Here is a 20,975-nt window from a genome sequence, read left to right on the forward strand (position 1 = left end):
TTTGACCCAGCACCTTTGGAAGGGTATTTGTAAGGAGCTATATTGGTAAAAGTTCTTTCTTCAAATAGCAACCAAAGAGAAATAGGATTTTCAGTTACATAATGCAACATTTAAGGCAAATTATGAAAAATATATAAGGTAATAACTTATTCTAAAGTATACATATATATCCATGCCTCCCCAGCAGGGGAAGAAAATGCAAGTCAGGTTTTACTGTTTTTACCCAGTCTCACAACTGCAGCCCCTTTTCTAAAAGCCAAAATGTACTATCCAATATTATGCTGAAAAAAAGCCATGCTCACCAACACCAAGTTCTGTGTATATCCAAAGCAACAAATCAGCAGACCTCAACCACCAAATAACAGGATTCCACAGGACTCAGTCTTGGCACATCAGTGATATCCTCCCGAACCAGTCAAGGAATTTTGAACATGCAGATAACCTTGCAAGAGCCATCCAAGTAAGCACTCTTAGTCAAGCGGAGAGCGTGCCTTCAGTAGACTTGAAAATACTTGAGGACCATGGTGCTTTGCCTGAATCCTCAGAAAATGCTTGTCTCTGCAATACTTTACTCATTATGCCATGAGACACTTAAGCGATTCCTCGTGTGGTACTGAACGCAGGCATTGGGACTTCCCAAATTACATTGGAGTGGTACTGGATCATAATGTCAAGTAGCATCGACACCGGAGGAAAACTGCAGCCGAGGTAAAGCCTAGGATCAACGTAATCCACAAGTGGTGGCGGACAGTTAAACAACTAATGGGAGGAGCAGGTTCCATGAACACATCCATCCTGAATGATGGCAGAGCACAGCACGAGTGCTAAAGACAAAGCTGAAGCATTTACAACCATCATCTGTTAGAAGTGCCAAGTAGAGTAATGCCTCCACCTGAGGTCCTCACCATCGCAGAAGACAGTCTTCAGGCAATTCGATTCACTCCACATAACATCAAGAAATGGCTGAGCGCACTGGATACAGAAAAGGCTATGGGACCTGACAACATCCTGACTCTAGTACTGAAGACTTGTGCTCCAGAATAGCTGCACCCCTAGCCAAGCTGTTTCAGTGGCATCTATCTGGCAATGTGGAAAATTGCCCAGGTATATCCTGTCCACAAAAAGCAGGACAAATCCATTCTGCCCAATAACTGCACATTCAGTCTATTCTCAATCATCAACAAAATGATTGAAGATGGTGTCAACAGTGTTATTTGGGGGAAGGTGGCGTTACTGAAGTGGTACTGTTACTGGATTAGCAATCCAAGGACCCTGATTCATGCTCTGGAGACATAAGTTCAAATCCCACCTTGGCAGATGGTGGAATTTAATTTCAATTAATCTATAAATCTGCAATTAAAAGCTAGTCTCAGTAATGGTGACCATGAAACTACCAGATTGTTATAAAAAACCATCTGGTTCACTAATGCTCTTTAGGGAAGGTGTAGAAGGAAAAAATTGTGGCCGATGCAGCTAAATAAATACACATATATATATATTGAAAGTATAGCCACATGTTGTTACAAAATGGAGTATTTACCCAAGGCATTGTGGGTCAGGTTAGTTAGCTTGCAGCCTTGAGCATGGTACTGCTTAGCACAGGCAATTAGCCTGACCAAGGAGGGCCCCTCATATCAGTGTATAAGACAGCTGCTTTGTGTAACTGCAGACTGCACAAAGCAATCAGGAATGCAAGCTTGATAAAGGTAAAAGGATTCATTGTGAAGACTCAAGGATAGTTGATAAGGGGGTCTGGGAAACATCACAAGATGATCAGGGGGCTTGTTATGAGCTGATCACGTAGCCACCTGATGCCTAGTGAGTAATCTAATTGGTAATATGTGTAATGTATGTAATCAATAACTGTTATGATTGGATCATGTCCAGCCAGGATGGGCTGAGTAACTGAGCAGACCTGAGTGTCGAGTGATTCTTCTAGATTCATTCCCGCTAACAATTGGCGTAGTCGGCAGGATCAGGTGTAAGTCAGCTCTTCTGTAACCCCAAAAGGGCCAAGGGGGAGTTGGCTGGAGCCTGATCCCGAACTTGAGAACAGGATTCGATGGTCGCTTGATGCCATCAGGAATACCATGTGAGTATCTTTAAAGCTTATCCCGGGGCCGGGTGGTGTTTTACGACCGACGAATGCCAAGTTTGTGAACAGGATCTGAACAATGGTCAAACGGTGGTAGGTAGTTCGTTAAGAGACGTAGGCACTGTCAAGGAGGGTTTGGAATATATGTATGCGTATATATATCATAAGCTTGTTGTATGAAATACGGACAAACTTGTGACCCGACAGTTAGCCAGGAGACGGTCTACTACAAGTTGCTCTGGGTTAAAAGCGGACCTCTGAGAGTAGATTCTAACGGTTCTAATCCTACCCAAGTATGGCCAGTGAAAAGATAGAGCTCGAGTGGGGACCGGAGGGGTCCATTACCTGCCAACTGGCAGAGAAACACAAAAAGTTAATAGGAAAGATGATTGACTCAGTTTGGAATCCCCACGACCCTGCTGCAAAACAAAGGGAGTGGTGACAAAAAGAAGAAAAGCATTCACTGAGTTTATGGCAGAGCGACATAAAAGACTATGTTTTAGAGTAAAAACAAGTTACTGTGTCTTTGATTCGAATGTGTGAATGTTGGAAGCGTCCACGAATGAATTGAATGTCTGGGATGTACAGCTTGTGTTCTGTAAAACTTGTGTTCTGCAGAACTGACTGTCGTTAATGCTTTGTTGTCTGGCTTTAATGTTGAAAGTATGAGTCTATTAAGTTGTTTGGAATTGAATGAGTGTGAAAAGTGATTGTTGAGTGTGTTCATTTCGATTTAAGATTGTGCACCCAGGAATAGGATATAAAATTGAATTATATTTTAAGTTAAAATTTTATTTTGATTTTAAAAGTTGGTTTTGCAACTGTGAAAAGGCAATGAACAATTTTCTAAGAGATAAACTTCAGCCTTGAAGGTCTGAAGATGTTTGGCAGAAATCCAATTTGAAGTTTACAACTCCTGCTTTAATTGGAATTCCAGTTTAAAATCTGTTCTAGTTTTTTTGGAGTTTAAATTAAAGACATGTTTTACTGACTGTTTTAAGTAGCAAATGTCAGGAATTGGATATTGGTTTAAGGGAGAGATGGATAAACAAAGGAGATAATGGGAATAATGGTAGTATTGAGAGGCATCTGGACAGCCCAGTGCCTGGACCTGCTCCCCGCTGGCGTAACTAAATAAACTGTTCGACATTGAAGCAGACCTGAGTGTCGAGTGATTCTTCATTCCCGCTAACAGAAGGAAATCAGCCATCCTTAGCCACTCTGGCTTACATGTGTCTTTAGACCCACAGCAACATGGATGATCCATCTCAGCCTCCTCCTGAAGTCCCCAGCATCACAAATGTCAGCCTTCAGCCAATTTGACTCACTCTATATGATATCAAGAAAGTGCTGCAAGCACTGGATACAGCAAAGGCTATGGGCCCCGACAACATCCCAGCAGAAGTACTGAAGACCTGTGCTCCAGAACTTGCTGCGCTCCTAGCCAAGCTGCTCCAATACAACTACAACACTCTCATCGACTCGACAATGTGGAAAATTGTCCTGTACACAAAAAGCAGGACAAATTCCAATCTGGCCAATTACCGCCCAATCAGTCTGATCTCAATCATCAGCAAAGTGATGGAAGGTGTCATTGACAGTGCTATCAAGTAGCACTTCAAAGCAAAACCCTGCTCACTGATGCTTAGCTTGGGTTCCATCAAGGCCACTCTGCTCTTAACCTCATTACAGCCTTGGACCAAACATGGACAAAGAAGTGAATTCAAGAAGTGAGGTGAGAATCACTGCCCTTGACATCATGGCAGCATTTGACGAAGTGTGGCATCAAGGAGCCCTGGCAAAACTGGAGTCAAAGGGAATCAGGGTGAAAACTCTCTGCTGGTTGGAGTCATACCTAATACAAACGAAGATGGTTTTGGTTGGGCAGGCGAAACATCTAAGCCCTAGGACATCACTGCAGGAGTTCCTCAGGGTAGTGTCCTTGGCCCAACCATCTCTAACTGCTTCATCAATGACCTTCCTTCCATTTTTAGAATTAGAATTAGAACATTACAGCGCAGTACAGGCCCTTCGGCCCTCGATGTTGCGCCGAACTGTGAAAGCATCTGACCTACACTATTCCATTTTCATCCATATGTCTATCCAATGACCACTTAAATGCCCTTAAAGTTGGCGAGTCTACTACTGCTGCAGGCAGGGCGTTGCACGCCCCTACTACTCTCTGAGTAAAGAAACTACCTCTGACATCTGTCCTATATCTATCACCCCTCAACTTAAAACTATGCCCCCTCGTGTTTGCCATCACCATCTGAGGAAAAAGACTCTCACTATCCACCCTATCTAACCCTCTGATTATCTTATATGTCTCTATTAAGTCACCTCTCCTCCTCCTTCTCTCCAACGAAAACAACCTCAAGTCCCTCAGCCTTTCCTCGTAAGACCTTCCCTCCATACCAGGCAACATCCTAGTAAATCTCCTCTGGACCCTTTCCAAAGCTTCCACATCCTTCCTATAATGCGGTGACCAGAACTGCACGCAATACTCCAGGTGCGGTCTCACCAGAGTTTTGTACAGCTGCAGCATGACCTCGTGGCTCCGAAATTCGATCCCCCTACTAATAAAAGCTAACACACCATATGTTTGCTAATGATTGCACAATGTTCAGTAACATTTGCAGCTCCTCAGATACTGAGACAGTCTGTGTCCATATACAGCAGGACCTGGACATCATGCAGTCTTGAGCTGATAGTGGCAAGTAACATTCGCACCACACAAGTGCCAGGCAATGACCATCTCCAGCAAGAGAGAATCTAACCACCTTCCCTTAAATTCAACAATATCCTGGGGGTTATCATTGACCAGAAACTTGACTGGAGCAGCTAAATAAATACTGTGGCTACAAGAGCAGGTCAGAGGCTGGGAGTTCTGTGGCAAGTAACTCACATCCTGACTCCCCAAAACCTGTCCACCATCTACAATGCACAAGTCAGGAGTGTGGGGAATACTCTCCACTTGCCTGGATGGCTGCACCTCCAACAACACTCAGAAGCTCGACACCATCCAGGACAAAGCAGCCTGCTTGATTGGCACCTCATCCAGATACATTCACTCCCTCCACCACCGACACACACTGGCAGCAGTGTGTGTCATCTACAAGATGCACCGCAGCAACTCACCAAGGCTCCTTCGACAGCACCTTCCAAACACTCAACCTCTACCACATAGAAGGACAAGGGCAGCAGATGCATGGGAACACCACCACCTACAAATTCCCCTCCAAGCTACACACCATCCTGACTTGGAATTATATCGCCGTTCCTTCACTGTCACTGGATCAAATACCTGGAACTCCTCCATAGCAGCAATGTGGGTGTATCTACACCAGATGGACTGCAGCAGTTCAAGAAGGCAGCTCACCACCACCCTCTCAAGGGCAATAAGGAACAGGCAACAAATGCTGGCCTTGTCAGTGACGCTCACATCCCATGAAAGAATAAAACAAAGCAGTATTTATTCACAACAACCTGCTCAGCGATGCTCAATTTGAGTTCTTTCGGGGCTACTCAGCTCCAGATCTCATTACTGCCTTGGCCCAAACATGGACAAAGGAGCTGAATTCAGAGGTGAGGTGAGAGTGACTACCTTTGACATCAAGGCAGCATTTGACCGAGTGTGGCATCAAGGAGAGAAAAATTGAAGTCAATGGGAATCAGGGTAAAAACTCTCCACTGGTTGGAGTCATACCTAACACAAAGGAAAATGGCTGTGGTTGTTGAAGGTCAATCATCTGAGCTCCAGGACATGCAGGAGTTCCTCAAGGTAGCATCCTCGGTCCAACCATCTTCAGCTGCTTCATCAATGACTTTCCCTCATAAGATTAGAGGTGGGAATGTTTACTGATGATTGCACAGTAGTCAGTTCCATTCCCAACTCTACAGATAATGAAACAGTCTGTGCCTGCAAGCAACAAGACCTGGACAATATTCAGCTGATAAGTGGCAAGCAACATTCATGCCACACAAGTGCCAGGCATGGCTATCTCCACCAAGACAGAATCTAACCACCTTCCCTTGAAATTCAGTGGCATTAACATTATTCCCCACTATCAACATACTGGAGGTTTTCAATGACCTAAAACTTAACTGGACCAGACAAATAGATATTGTGACTACAAGAGCAAGTCAGAGGCTGGGAATTCTGCAGCAAGTAACTCATCTCCTGACTCCCCAAAGCCTGTCAACCTTGTACAAGGCACAAGTCAGGACTGTGATGGAATACTCTCCACTTACCTGGATGATTGTAGTTCCAACAACATTCAAGAAGCTCGGCACCATCCAGGACAAAGCAGCCCACTTGATTGACACCCCATCCACAAACATTCACTCCCTCCACCACCAATACACAATGGAAGCAGTTTGTACCATCGACAAGATGCACTGCAGTAATGCACCAAGGCTCCTTAGACAGCACCTTCCAAACTCGTGACCTCTACCACCTAGAAGGACAAGGGCAGCAGAAGCATGGGAATATACCATCACCTGCAAGTTCCCATCCAAGCCACACACTACCCCAACTTGGAAATATATCACCATTCCTTCACTGTCACTGCATCAAAGTCTGGGAGCTCCCTACCTAATAGTGCCATGGGAGTACTTTCACCACACAGACAGCAACAGTTCAAGAAGGCAGTTCACCACCACTTTCTTAAGGGTAATTAGGGACTGGCAATAAATGCTGGTGCTGATAGTGACACCTTGACCGAATAAAAAAAAATTAGCTGGGACCAACTGAGGAGCAGATGCTCACACCATGTGGACAGTCACCTTAGCCCTTGTTGTCTCAGTATTACATAGAATGTACAGCACAGATACTGACTATTCAGGGCCCAGCTATTCCATGCCACTGTCTGTTTCCCACACCTCTTCATATAACCCTATTAGCATAACTTTTTTTTCCTTTCACCCTCATGTATTTATCTAGCTTCCCCTTAAATGCATCTATGCTATTTGCCTCAACTACTCCTTGCAGTTGTGAATTCTACTATTGGATTTATTAGTGACTATCTTATATTTACAGCCACCAGTTTTAGATCCAGTAGCTTGTTATTGTGCATAAAAGTGGGCAGAAAGTGTGTTTGCGAATGTTGTGGCAGAACATCAATGAGAGAATCTTCACACGAGCACTAAACCAACACCGAAAATCTGGTTTCCTCCTCGTACATATTTTACCACCAACTCTCAGGAGAGAAGCAGCAAAAATTGGAGACTAAAGCAGGGCCAGAGCGAACTCAGATCGGCCAATTATTGAATTATCTCCAGAAGCTCTAAAGATGGCATTCAGGAACCTTTTCTTGTCAGCAGTCTCAAAACCTTGGAAAGCTCACCTAAAGAAAAGTGGTGGAGGATGTGGGAACCAGCAGGCATGAAGAAGCAGGAAAGGGGTCGGCAACATGTCCGTACACGGACACCAATTTCCGTGGTAAAAGATTTTGAGGTCTGTGACTGATAATTTCAGGAATGTGAAATTTCACATTGGCTTCTTCTTCCAGATGAGTCCAACTTTTAAAAAGTTACAGCTGACAGGTGCTTAGAGCAGAGACAGCAGTTTCTGAACTTTGGACAAGTTCATGGTTTTCCGATGGGTCACGATTTTTTTTGAAAGCCTGCCGAAAACCCTGAACTTGTCCAAAGTTTGAAAGTGCTGTCTCTGCTCCAACCACCTGTCAGATGTGAAACTAACAGCTGCAATTTTTTTTTAAAATGGAGCAACCACAAAGCTGAGAGTTCCCAGTCTCTGCAACTGTCAGAGTGAGAGAGACAGAGCAAGAGAGAAAGGGATGGGTACAAAGAGTGAGGGGGCAGAGAGGGGGGAGGAAGAGAGTGGGGGACAGAGAGAGAGGGTCAGAGAGATGGGGGTAGGAGAGAAGGGGGCAGAGACAGATGGGGGCACATAAAGAAACGGGAGGCGCAGAAAGAGGGGGCAGGCCAAGGAGGGGCAGGCAAGAGGGGGGTCAGGGCGAGGGAAGGGAGACAGGGCGAGAGAAGGGAGAGCAGGGCGAGAGAAGGGAGAGCAGGGCGAGGTGGGGCCGGACAGGGCGAGGTGGGGGGGGGAACAGGGCGAGGTGGGGGAGACAGCGAGGGGGTGGGGAGACAGGGCGAGGGGGGGAGAGACAGGGCGAGGGGGGGAGAGACAGGGCGAGGGGGGGAGAGACAGGGCGAGGGGGGGAGAGACAGGGCGAGGGAGGGGGAGACAGGGCGAGGGGGGAGGGGGACAGGGCGAGGGGGGAGGGGGATAGGGCGAGGGGGGAGGGGGATAGGGCGAGAGGGAGGGACAGGGCGAGAGGGGGCGCAGGGAGAGAGGGGGCGCAGGGCGAAAGAGGGGAAAACAGGGCGAAAGAGGGGAAAACAGGACGAAAGAGGGGAAACAGGGCGAGAGTGGGTGGGAACAGGGCGAGAGTGGGTGGGAACAGGGCGAGAGGGGTGCAGAGAGAGAAGGGCGGCAGGCGAGAGGGACTGCAGGCGAGCTGGGCGGCAGGACAAGAGGGACGGCAAGAGGGACAGCTCACATCTCTGTCCTGGGATTGCTGCAGTGTTCCAGTGAACATCAATGCAAGCTCGAGGAACAGCATCTCATTTACCAATTAGGCACACTACAGCCTGCCGGACTGAACATTGAGTTCAATAATTTCAGAGCATGACAGCCCCCCGTTTTACTTTCATTTTTAGTTATTTTTTCTTTTTTTTTTACATCCTTTTTCACATTTTTAACAATTTTTTTTTGCATTTATTTCATTTCATCTTAGTTTGTTCAGTTTGCTTACCCACTGTTTTTTTTCAGGTTTGCACTTGCTGCTGTTCAATATTCAGTGTATTTACACCTAATCTGTACTAATGCTTTGTCTTTCAACGCACCATTAACATATTGTTTGCCTTTGCTCCGTGACCTTTTGGTCAGCTATGTGGCCTGGTCCAATCTAGACTTCCTTTGTTATCTCTTACCCCACCCCCACCTCACTTGCTTATAACCTGTGACTTTTCTAATATTTGTCAGTTCCGATGAAGGGTCACTGACCCGAAACGTTAACTCTGCTTCTCTTCCCACTGATTCTGCCAGACCCGCTGAGTGGTTCCAGCATTTCTTGTTTTCATTCCTGGACAACGTATGTCAGCCAAGAGCGACGTCTCAATTCATTCCATCTTCGCTGCCTCCGGAGAATACTTGGCATCAGGCGATGGACCATATCTCCAACACAGAAGTCCTCGAGGCGGCTAACATCCCCAGCTCATACACACTACTGAGTCAGCGGCACTTGAGATGGCTTGGCCATGTGAGCCTATTGGAAGATGGCAGGATCCCCAAGGACACATTGTACAGCGAGCTCGCCACTGGTATCAGACCCACCGGCCGTCCATGTCTCCGCTTTAAAGACGTTTACAAACGTGACATGAAGTCCTGTGACATTGATCACAAGCCGTGGGAGTCAGTTGCCAGTGATCGCCAGAGCTGGCGGGCAGCCATAAAGGCGGGGCTAAAGTGTGGCGAGTCGAAGAGACTTAGCAGTTGGCAGGAAAAAAGACAGAACCGCAAGGGGAGAGCCAACTGTGTAACAGCCCCGACAAACAATTTTTTCTGCAGCACCTGTGGAAGAGTCTGTCATTCTAATATTGGCCTTTATAGCCACTCCAGGCGCTGCTCCACAAACCACTGACCACCTCCAGGCGCTTACCCATTGTCTCTCGAGATAAGGAGGCCAAAGAAGAAGAAGAAGATGTGTATGCACATGAGGGCTAGGATAAATAAGGGGCTTTAATATTTCCATTTGTGTGTATGCTTTGTACATTATTGGTTAAGACTTGGTTTATAATAAATGGATGATTTGGTTGTAAGAAACCTGGTTGGTGTGTTTATTCTGGGGAAAAGTAGGGTATGATTGATTGTTTCGGTAAGTGAGAAAATGTAAATATATGTTGTGACCTGTGGAGAAGTGGGTCTGAATTAACAGTGCACTCCTCCTGCCTCAGTCATAATAGCAGACAAACATTGACTACTTGTGCAAGCAAAATAAATGCCAGATATATCACTAAATCAGCATCCAATATAATGACCAGAAAGTAGTCAATAAATTAGTCTTCTCATTTAAAGCCTCGTCACAAAAATGCACCTTTTTGTTGTTTTGATAAATAGTAAGATAAATTGTTAATGCCTTTATCTTTCCGAAATTGTCTCACCAGCCACCTCAGTTCAGACAAAAATTGTAATATGGTCCCCCACGCGAAAATTTTGGAAGCTCCGTTTCAAGCCTTTAATATTGTGTTTTAAAATAACCTAACACCAAAAGTAATTACAAAAGTAATTTGCATTGGCATTGCATAATATTTTACTTGCTAACTAGCTAATACAGTTGTGCTGCTCTCCATTGATGTTTGTATGCTTACCTACTTTATTTATAGGAGAAATGTGTTTTAAATTGGACTGTGTTTTGATGGCATTGGATTGGTTATATACTTTATATACAGATTAATCGCTCCATGTCCTTGGATGAGTCAATAATTTTGGCAAATGTCTGTGGTGCAACATGTCGGTGCCTATCCCTCAAGCAAGGCCTAATCATTGACCCTGTGGATCAGCCACCCGGTTTTACCGCATCACCAAAAATATGGGTCATTGCGACATGCATCAGAATTGCATATGGATGGTCCAACCACCTAGATATTCAAACAACGAAGTATCTTGTACCTGAATCCCAACTCACACCAAGGCCCGTTCACCCATCACCCCTGTGTTCACTGACCTACATTGACTCCCAGTCCAGCAACACCTCAATTTTAAAATTCTCATCCTTGTTTTCAAATCCGTCTATGTCCCCATCCCTCTGTAATCTCATGAAGCCCTACGACCCTCCAAGATGTCTGCATTACTCCAATTCTGGCCTCTTGTGCATCCCGACTTTCATCGCTCCACCACTGGTGGCCATGCGTTCAGCTGCCTAGGTCCTAAGCTCTGAAAATTCCTCCCATAACTCTCTCATCCTTTAAGATGCTCCTTAAAACCTACGTTTTTGACCGTTCTAATATCTCCCTATGTGGTTCGGTGGCAGATTTTATTGGATAATGCTCCTGTGATGCGTCTTGGGATATTTTACTATGTTAAAAATGTTATATAAACAGAAGTTGTTGTTGTGAACCCACTGCTAACTAAGGTTCTTCTGTTCATTCCATGTCATCAGATGTTGCTTTTCAAACAATACAAGAGAAGGCTTACCAAGTTTAATGCTTTGCACTCTGCCGCCGATTCGCTCAGATGCTTCTAGAATGACAATGTCTGTGAATCCATTCACTAGGAGTTTTCTCGTAGCAGATAGGCCAGCGAGCCCAGCACCGATAACTACTATTCGAGGTTGTCGCTTTCTCTGTGAGCCACTACTGAGAGGATCATCTGCACTGTCTGAAGATATTTCACAACTTTGCATACCGCCCAAGCTCTTCTTCTATGGAAACTAGGAAGGAAAATGATACAGAGATTGGCCAGGATCAATCAGAGCACAAGAAATAGGATCAGGAGTAGGCCATTTGGCCCCTTGCGCCTTCGCCACCACTGAATAATGGCTTGTACCTCAACTCCACTTTCACACCCTATCCCCAGATTCCTTGATACCCCGGGTGTCCAAAAATCTATCGATCTCTGGCTTGAATATAACTCTTCAACTGAGCATTCATGGCCCTCTAGGGTAGAGAATTCCAAATATTTACAACCATCTGATTGAAGAAATTTCTCCTCCTCTCAGTCATAAATGGCCAACCCCCTTAGCCTGAGGTTATGGCCCCTAGTTCTAGACTCCTGAGCTAGTCTCTCAGCATCAATGACAAATATTCACAGAACATGCTCAGCTACAACAGGTGCAACAGCAGCATACAGGCAAACCGGTGACATCATGAGTTAGACCAGGGGTTGGCAACCTTTATTACCCGAAGAGCCTTTTAAAAAAAATTGCCTAAAATAAAACCTACTGGGAGCTGCAAGATGAAAATTCAGCATTTCCAAACCAAATACTTGGCAAATTGCCAAGTGTCTCTGGTGGAATGCATAATTTGCATATCTAGTAAGTAAAATACATGCATCGAATTCATGCATTGTAGAAAAAATTGAAATGAAAATAGACCTAGCTCTGAATTAGCATGTTTTTTGACATTCTTCTTATTATAACTTTGTTAGTAAAGTCATCTTTGAAACTTTAACTTCAGATGGGTGGAATTAAGATATTTTATCAGCTATTGATTCTTGTGATAAAAATAGCTTCTAATAGCATATTCAGATAATTTATCACCTCAGCTATATTGGAAATGGTAATGGTCACAACCATAAAACATGTTCCTTGAACCAAAGGCGTTATCTATAACCATGGTGTAGCTATACCAATCAAACAGGTTTATTTAGAGCACGATGATTGTTTTTCATTGAAATAATAATTTGAAACTGTAAAATGCTGCATAATGATTGGCTTTTTATCCCCACAATAAAAACAAGGCTCTTAGTTTCTTGACTTAATTTTTTCAGGCTTTTCTCATGTCAATGAGATCCAACTGGAAAAGGTTGATGGCTGCAAATGAGATGTCAAATAGCTGCAAGTTGCAGACTGCTGGGGTGGACAGTGTGACGGCAGGACTTTAGCTGCTTCTTCTCCCAATCTCCCACCATAACTTGGCCGTGAATCCTGTAGAAAAGACCTAAGTGTTTGTCTCTCCTATTTCTCCAATGTTTCCCGCTGAAGATACAGCATGAGATCAGGAGGACATCTATCAAATTCCATTTGGCTTTTCCATTTCTGGGACTGAAATTGAATTGAGCCCAGAATGACGGGGATTAACTCCTGTCTGTTGGGTGTGAAGATTCCACGGGAAATGATTTATGTAATCTCAATTCCACATTTTACCAGCTCCCTACACCTTTTTTAGTGACCACATCAGAGGACATATGAGCTGTTTCAAACCCTAATTTTGATGCATTGTTTTAAATGTTTAAGTGTTGCAACCATTTGTCTGAGTTACTAAAAAGGATGCTCAGTCACAGAGTGTTCATCAGGTCCTCAGATATCTTACAGGTTGCAGAATAGTGCAGTTAGGACATTGGTCTCTCTCTCCCGAGAGACCAATATCAACAAGCCAGGGGCCAATCAAGACCTTATCTCACTGGTAGATTCAGAGACTCACATTGTTGATATTGATTCTCCCACATCCCAAACTGCAGAAACTGCACAAGAGAAGCCACAAGTATGTGTGCTGTGGGCACTGGTTATAGCGTGCTGATGAAGTCGTAGACGTAGTAGGGCTGGAGTTAAGGTACCTTACCGAGCCTTTGCAAAATAAACTTTATTCTGAAACTATTCCATCCCAGCTGTTCATTAACAGAGGAGCCACAAAATTTTTATTTGCTGCCAAACTTTGGCCAGTCTCTTAGAGAGTGACATATTGCAGGAGCCAAAGAGAAAACTCGAGATTTTTTTTTTAAAGTTCTTTGGACACCACAATACTACTGCCCCCAATATGGGGTGACACCCAGTGGACACCAGAGGTGTATCTACAGCTCGCACTGCAGCAAGTCACCTAGGTTCTTCAGCAGCACCACCAGCACCTAGAAGGGCAAGGGCAGCAGGTGTACGGGAACACCACCACCTCCAAGTTCCCCTCCAAGTCTCACTCCATTGCGACCTGAACTTGTATCACCGTTCCTTTATTGGCACTGTGTGAAGACACTGGAATTGCCTACCTAACAGCATTCTGGGGACTACCTTCATAGAATGATACAGCACAGATGGAAGCCATTCAACCCCATTATGCCTGTGCTGGATCTTTGGCAGAGTTATCTAATTCGTTCCACTCCACTGCTCTTTCCCCATAGCCATGCAAATTTTTCCATTCAAGTATTTATTTAAATTCCTTTTCTGAAGGTTGCTACTGAACCTGCTTTCAGGGGAAGTGCATTCCAGATCATGACAACTTGTAAAAGAAGGTTTCCTCAGCCATCTTTGGTTCTTTTGCCAATCATCTTAGATTTGGTATAAAAGCAAAATACTGCAGAATGCTGGAAATTTGAAATAAAAACAAAAAATGCTGGAAGTACTCAGCAGGTCAGGCAGCATCTGTGGGGAAGCAGAGTTAATGTTTCAGGTCAGTGACCTTTCATCAGAACTGATCTGAAACGTTAACTCTGCTTCTCTCTCCACAAAATTTTTGTTTTATTCATTCATGGGATGTGGGCGTCACAGGCCAGGCCAGCATTTATTGCCCATCCCTAATTGCCCTTGAGAAGGTGGTGGTGAGCTGCCTTTGTGAACCACTGCAGTCCATGTGGGGTAGGTACACCCACAGTGCTGTTAGGAAGGGAGTTCCAGGATTTTGACCCAGCGACAGTGAAGGAACGGCGATATAGTTCCAAGTCAGGATGGTGTGTGACTTGGAGGGGAACTCGCAGGTGGTGGTGTTCCCAAGCATTTGCTGCCCTTGTCCTTCTAGCTGGTAGAGGTCGCGGGTTTGGAAGGTGCTGTCTGAGGAGCCTTGGTGCATTGCTGCAGTGCATCTTGTAGATGCGACACACTGCTGCCACTGCGCGTCGGTGGTGGAGGGAGTGAATGTTTGTAGATGGGGTGCCAATCAAGCGGGCTGCTTTGTCCTGGATGGTGTCGAGCTTCTTGAGTGTTGTTGGAGCTGCACCCATCCAGGCAAGTGGAGAATATTCCATCACACTCCTGACTTGTGCCTTGTAGATTGTGGACAGGCTTTGGGGAGTCAGGAGGTGAGTTACTCGCCTCAGGATTCCTAGCCTCTGACCTGCTCTTGTGGCCACAGTATTTATATGGCTACTCCAGTTCAGTTTCTGGTCAATGGTAGCCCCTAGGATGTTGATAGTGGGGGATTCAGCGATGGTAATGCCGTTGAATGTCAAGGGGAGATGGTTAGATTCTCTCTTGTTGGAGATGGTCATTGCCTGGCACTTGTGTGGCGCGAATGTTACTTGCCACTTATCAGCCCAAGCCTGGATATTGTCCAGGTCTTGCTGCATTTCTACACGGACTGCTTCAGTATCTGAGGAGTCACGAATGGTGCTGAACATTGTGCAATCATCAGTGAACATCCCCACTTCTGACCTTATGATTGAAGGAAGGTCATTGATGAAGCAGCTGAAGATGGTTGGGCCTAGGACACTACCCTGAGGAACTCCTGCAGTGATGTCCTGGAGCTCAGATGATTGACCTCCAACAACCACAACCATCTTCCTTTGTGCTAGGTATGACTCCAACTAGCGGAGGGTTTTCCCCCTGATTCCCATTGACCTCAGTTTTGTGAGGGCTCCTTGATGCCATACTCGGTCAAATGCTGCCTTGATGTCAAGGACAGTCACTCTCACCTCACCTCGTGAGTTCAGCTCTTTTGTCCATGTTTGAACCAAGGCTGTAATGAGGTCAGGAGCTGAGTGGCCCTGGCAGTACCCAAACTGAGCGTCACTGAGCAGGTTGTTGCTAAGCAAGTGCCGCTTGATGTCACTGTTGTTGACACCTTCCATCACTTTACTGATGATTGAGAGCAGACTAAAGGAGCGGGAGTTGGCCGGGTTGGATTTGTCCTGCTTTTGTGTACAGGACATACCTGGGCAATTTTCCACATTGCAGGGTAGATGCCAGTGTTGTAGCTGTACTGGAACAGCTTGGCTAGGGGTGCGGAAAGTTCTGGAGCACAGGTCTTCAGTACTATTGCCGGAATATTGTCAGGGCCCGTAGCTTTTGCAGTATCCAGTGCCTTCAGTCGTTTCTTGATATCAAGTGGAATGAATCGAATTGGCTGAAGTCTGGCATCTGTGATGCTGGGGACTTCAGGAGGAGGCCGAGATGGATCATCAACTCGGAACTTCTGGCTGCAGATTGTTGCAAATGCTTCAGCCTTATCTTTTGCACTGATGTGCTGGGCTCCCCCATCATTGAGGATGAGGATATTTGTGGAGCCACCTCCTCCAGTTAGTTGTTTAATTGTCCACCACCATTCTCGGCTGGATGTGGCAGGACTGCAGAGCTTAGATCTGATCCGTTGGTTATGGGATCGCTTAGCTCTGTCTATCGCATGCTGCTTACGCAGTTTGGCATGCAAGTAGTCCTGGGTTGTAACTTCACCAGGTTGACACCTCATTTTGAGGATGCCTGGTGCTGCTACTGGCATGCCTTCCTGCACTCTTCATTGAACCAGGGTTGGTCTCCTGGCGTGATGGTAATGGTAGAGTGGGGGATATACCGGGCCATGAGGTTACAGATTGTGGTTGAGTACAATTCTGCTGCTGCTGATGGCCCACAGCACCTCATGGATGCCCAGTTTTGCATTGCTAGATCTGTTCGAAATCTATCCCATTCAGCACGGTGATCATGCCACACAACACGATGGATGGTATCCTCAATGTGAAGGCGGGACTTCGTCTCCAGAAGGACTGTGCGGTGGTCACTCCTACCAATACTGTCATGGACAGATGCATCTGCGGCAAGCAGTTTGGTGAGGACGAGGTCGAGTATGTTTTTCCCTCATGTTGGTTTCCCCCACCACCTGCCGCAGACCCAGTCTAGCAGCCATGTCCTTTAGGACTCGGCCAGCTCGATCAGTAGTGGTGCAACCGAGCCATTCTTGGTGATGGACATTGAAGTCCCCCACCCAGAGTACATTTTGTGCCCTTGCGACCCTCAGAGCTTCCTCCAAGTAGTGTTCAACATGGAGGAGTACTGAGTCATCAGCTGAGGGAGGGCGGTAGGTGGTAATCAGTAGGAGGTTACCTTGCCCATGTTTGACCTGATGCCATGAGACTTCATGGGGTCCGGAGTCGATGTTGAGGACTCCCAGGGCAACTCCCTCCCTACTGTATACCACTGTGCCACCACCTCTGCTGGGTCTGTCCTGCCGGATGGTGATGGCAGTTTCTGGGACATTGTCTGTAAGGTATGATTTCGTGAGAATGACTATGTCAGGCTGTTGCTTGACTAGTCTATGGGACAGCTCTCCCAACTTTGGCACAAGCCCCCAGATGTTAGTAAGGAGGACTTTGCAGGGTCGACAGGGCTGGGTTTGCCGTTGTCGTTTCCGGTGCCTAGGTCGATGCTGGGTGATCCATCCGGTTTCATTCCTTTTTATAGAAATGCTGCCAGACCTGCTGAGTATTTCCAGCATTTCTTGTTTTTATCTCAAATCTGATTACTGACATTTCTGCCACTGAAAATAGTTTCTCCTTATTTACTTTATCAAAGCACTTCATGATTTTGAACATCTCTATCAAATCTCCTATTAACCTTTTCTGCTCTGGGGAGAAACACCATCCAGTCTCCCCACATAACTGAAGTCCTTCCAGCCTGGAAAAATGCTCACCACTACTCTCCACTTTCTGTCCCTTAGTAAATTTTGTGCTTCTGCTGTCACTGTCCCTTTAGTCCCACGGGCTTCAAATTGACTACAAGTCTATTATGTCCTTTATCAAATGCTTTTTGAAAGTCCACGTTCACATCATCAAACTCACTACCCTCACCAACCCGCTCCATTACTTAATCAAAGAATTTAGTCAAGTTGTTAAACACGATTTGCCATTAACAACTGCACTGACCTTTATTTTTTAACCCATATATTTCCAATTAAATTTGTGGCAGTTTATTGTTTCTAAGTTTCCCTACCACCCTCCTCACATGACAGAGCCACCACCACCTTCCCAAGAGTAGCTAAGGGTGGCCAATAAATGCCAGCTTTACCAATGTCGCCTATGCCCTGAGGAAGGAATAACTCAAAAGCAGCAGAAAATCCAGTCTAGTACGTAGACACAGAAAAGTAAGAACATTATGGACCAGGATAAGCAAACAGATATCTTAGCTGGAAATCAAAACTATTACAGTCACCTGGAAATGACTGTGTGCAATGAGAGTACAAAAGCTTTTCGGTCCTTATGACATTACTCTATTTTAAAATAAACACTAACCTCTTTTAAATGAATTAACATCTCCATTGAAATAGTAAATTATCACATATTAAAACATTTGTGCACTACTATCTAGTCCAGTGAATCTTAAAATCGACATTCCCATTGCAAACTATTCGAAGACTGCAACATTACTAATGGCTCATCGAGCATAACTGCAAAATAGTATCCAGGGCTTGAGCACAAAAATCAAGGCTGACGCTCCAATGCAGCAATGAGGGAGCACTGCACTGTCGGAGGTGCTGTCTTTTGGATGAGACATCAAACCGAGGCCCCATCCACTCAGGTAGATGTAAAAGATCCCGGGATACTATTTCAAAGAAGAGCAGGGGACTTCTCCCTGGTGTCCTGGCCAGTATTTATACCTCAACCAGCATCACAAAAACAGATTGTCTGGTTACTATCACATTGCCGTTTGTGGGAGTTTGATGTGTTCTATCTAAACGCAAGTCTTTTCTCAGAAAGCAGAAATCAGCTGCTCAGTTTTCAAGAGGTTAAGGTGATTTATTGGAACATGGGTGAAAGGACTACAACCAGGTGAGAAGAATAGGACATGCCCGGTTGTGACCTGCCACAAAGAGTTTGGCATTTGTTGGAGATCGCATTACTTCTTCAGAAAAAGAGCAGTGCACAAGATGACAGTGATCGTGCCACGTACCTCGAAGAATTTCAGCAGGTTCCTGGTTTAGCTGCCAGCACTGAAGCACTCAATGGTTGGGAACGATCAAGGCTTGTGTTTGGGAGTGTGGAGGGGATGTGCTTTAAAGAAAAGTCACCACCCCGACCAATGTCTGAAGATGCTGCAAACGGGTGATCACGGGACCCGGGGCAGCTGATCAAAGCGGCTCCTGTCAATCCCGGAGCTGTCAACTCCTTGCTCCTCAGCTCAGACTCACTCACTCTGCTTTCTGATCTCCCTCCTCTTTCAAAACCGAGACAGTAATGTGTGGCCCTGACATTGCATTGTGGGACGCAAAAAGCTCAACACAATCGGCTGAAAATTCTTCCATTTTACGGGAAGCGCTGGTCAAATTCAAAGTAAATATTACGACTACGCGTGGAGTAAGGTTTCTGCTCCAAACAGCGAAGGCAGGAATTTTCGGCTGGCTCCCACGGATCTGGTGTACGGTCCTATCCCGTGTGGCGTCATTTCACAGCCAATGTTTCCACATTTAAAAACAGTCACAAATGGCATTTATAACATTACCCTCACGGTGACAGCTCTCTAGATGTGAAATAATGGGCCAGGGCAGTGCTGGAATTAACCAGCTTCACCCCTTATTGAAGCAGGAAGAAAGTGGGGCGGGGAAGTGGGGGAGCTGTGGAAATGTTTTTTTGTATTTGGATGATGATCACAGGGTGACAAAGTGACACAGTGCAAGTATCATCTCTGGGCTTTGAACATGTTCTTACAAAAAGCCACCTCTCTACATTTAAACAGCGTCATGAAACTGACGGCCTGCTATTTCCCGCTAACATTAGCCACACGGTCGCATCATTCGTCACATATACAGTTTACCACAAGCAATTTCATTTTAAAACTACTCATGAAATGGACCGTCTAAAGTTAGATGAAGAGGGGGAGTAGAAGCTCCAGGGACTCATAAACGCCAGAATAGACCAGTTGGGCCGAATGGCCTGTTTCTGTGCTGTGCCTTCATTCTGTGTAACTCCAAGTAATAGACCGCCAAGACATTCCGAAGACATTCGAAAACTTTCGCCCAAATACTTAAATTTGAGTCTCTCGTTTTCTTCAAACCAAAACTACTCCCCAAAAAAACAGGTGGACAAACCAGAACTCCGAAAATGAAAGCCTGCTTACATTAGTTCAGTTACTTTGAAGAATAAAACCCTTACAACGGAACGTTCCGAAAAAATAAAACTAACTTTAAATAGGGCAGCCGTTCTGAGAACCTAGGTCTGTGTAGGGAAATCGTCTTTGCAAGTAAATGTTCGGTTCCCAAACAAATGGACCCAGTGGAGGATAGTGATTTTTTTTCAGAAGTGCTGATAAATAACAGCACTTAAAACTGACCTAAAAGATAGGGCGAGCGCGTCGGTGAACCTAATCGTCGATTTTTGATTATTACACTTTTAAAAATAATAATTCCCTGATTTCCTCCGCTTAAAATCCGTCTAATGCAGCCCTCAGTGGTGAGCGGCTGAGACAATCTCTGGCAATCTTGCAGTCAGTTGCCACGTACTAAAGGTGGACAAAGCATTACTCTATCTGTGTGGAACAAAAGCACTTGGTTCCTCTGGAGACTACACAGAACCTCGCAAAAGACAGAAGATAGACTTCATAATATTAAAACAATACTGCAGGAAGAGATTACGGTGTCAGACTGACATAATACACAACATCAACAGACTGTTTTTGTGTATCCACACCGAGATATTCATTTAAAGAACCATCAGCCTTGTATTGACAATTTTTCCCGACAAAGGATATATATATATATATATACTACCGATCCTCCATTGCAAGAAGACGAATTTTTAACAAAGGGTTTCCTCTTAAAAATAGGGGGTTTCTACCTCGCCCCGATCGTCCTTCCGCAACACTGAATCGCCAGCTGAGCCCGCTCTGACTGCGGCCGCCTCTCCCTCTCTCCCTCTCTCCCTCCGTCTGTTTTGCTCCGAGCCGGAGAAACCCAGAAGTAACCAGCCAGCAGCGAGTCCCTGCCGAGCCTCGGCGCAGGCGCAGCTCGCCGCCACTGTCTCAATTTAATGTGTCAATTTCAGCCAGAGTGCGCGCGCACCATGTGCTCGCCAGGAATAATTGAGCTGAGGCTCCCCTGCCAAATCTCATTGACTAACTGGGTCCAGTCACTGCTAAAAAAAAAATAGTAGGTGTGGAGAGCCTGTGATGTTGATGGTCAAATTGCTAACATTGCAGCTTGACATATCTAAATATTATGTGGAAATATT

At 45.4% G+C, this 20,975-nt stretch overlaps 1 protein-coding gene across 2 annotated transcripts in view; it reads right to left on the reverse strand.

Moving 5' to 3' along the window:
• smox (spermine oxidase) overlaps positions 1-20,730 on the reverse strand; it is a 52,009-nt gene extending 31,279 nt beyond the window's left edge. The window contains exons 1-2 of one of the 2 annotated variants that reach the window (XM_068028808.1): positions 20,583-20,730; positions 11,319-11,553 (exon numbers count right to left, since the gene is read on the reverse strand). In XM_068028808.1, the coding sequence (XP_067884909.1) occupies positions 11,319-11,526 (208 nt within the window). In that variant the 5' untranslated portion in view covers positions 11,527-11,553; positions 20,583-20,730. Of the gene's footprint in view, positions 1-11,318; positions 11,554-18,702; positions 19,052-20,582 lie in introns of those variants that run through there. The other variant, XM_068028815.1, reaches the window with a different exon arrangement.
• Between the last annotated feature and the right edge of the window lie 245 nt (positions 20,731-20,975).

Source organism: Heterodontus francisci, chromosome 1, assembly GCF_036365525.1.
Source record: "Heterodontus francisci isolate sHetFra1 chromosome 1, sHetFra1.hap1, whole genome shotgun sequence".
NCBI lineage: Eukaryota > Metazoa > Chordata > Chondrichthyes > Heterodontiformes > Heterodontidae > Heterodontus > Heterodontus francisci.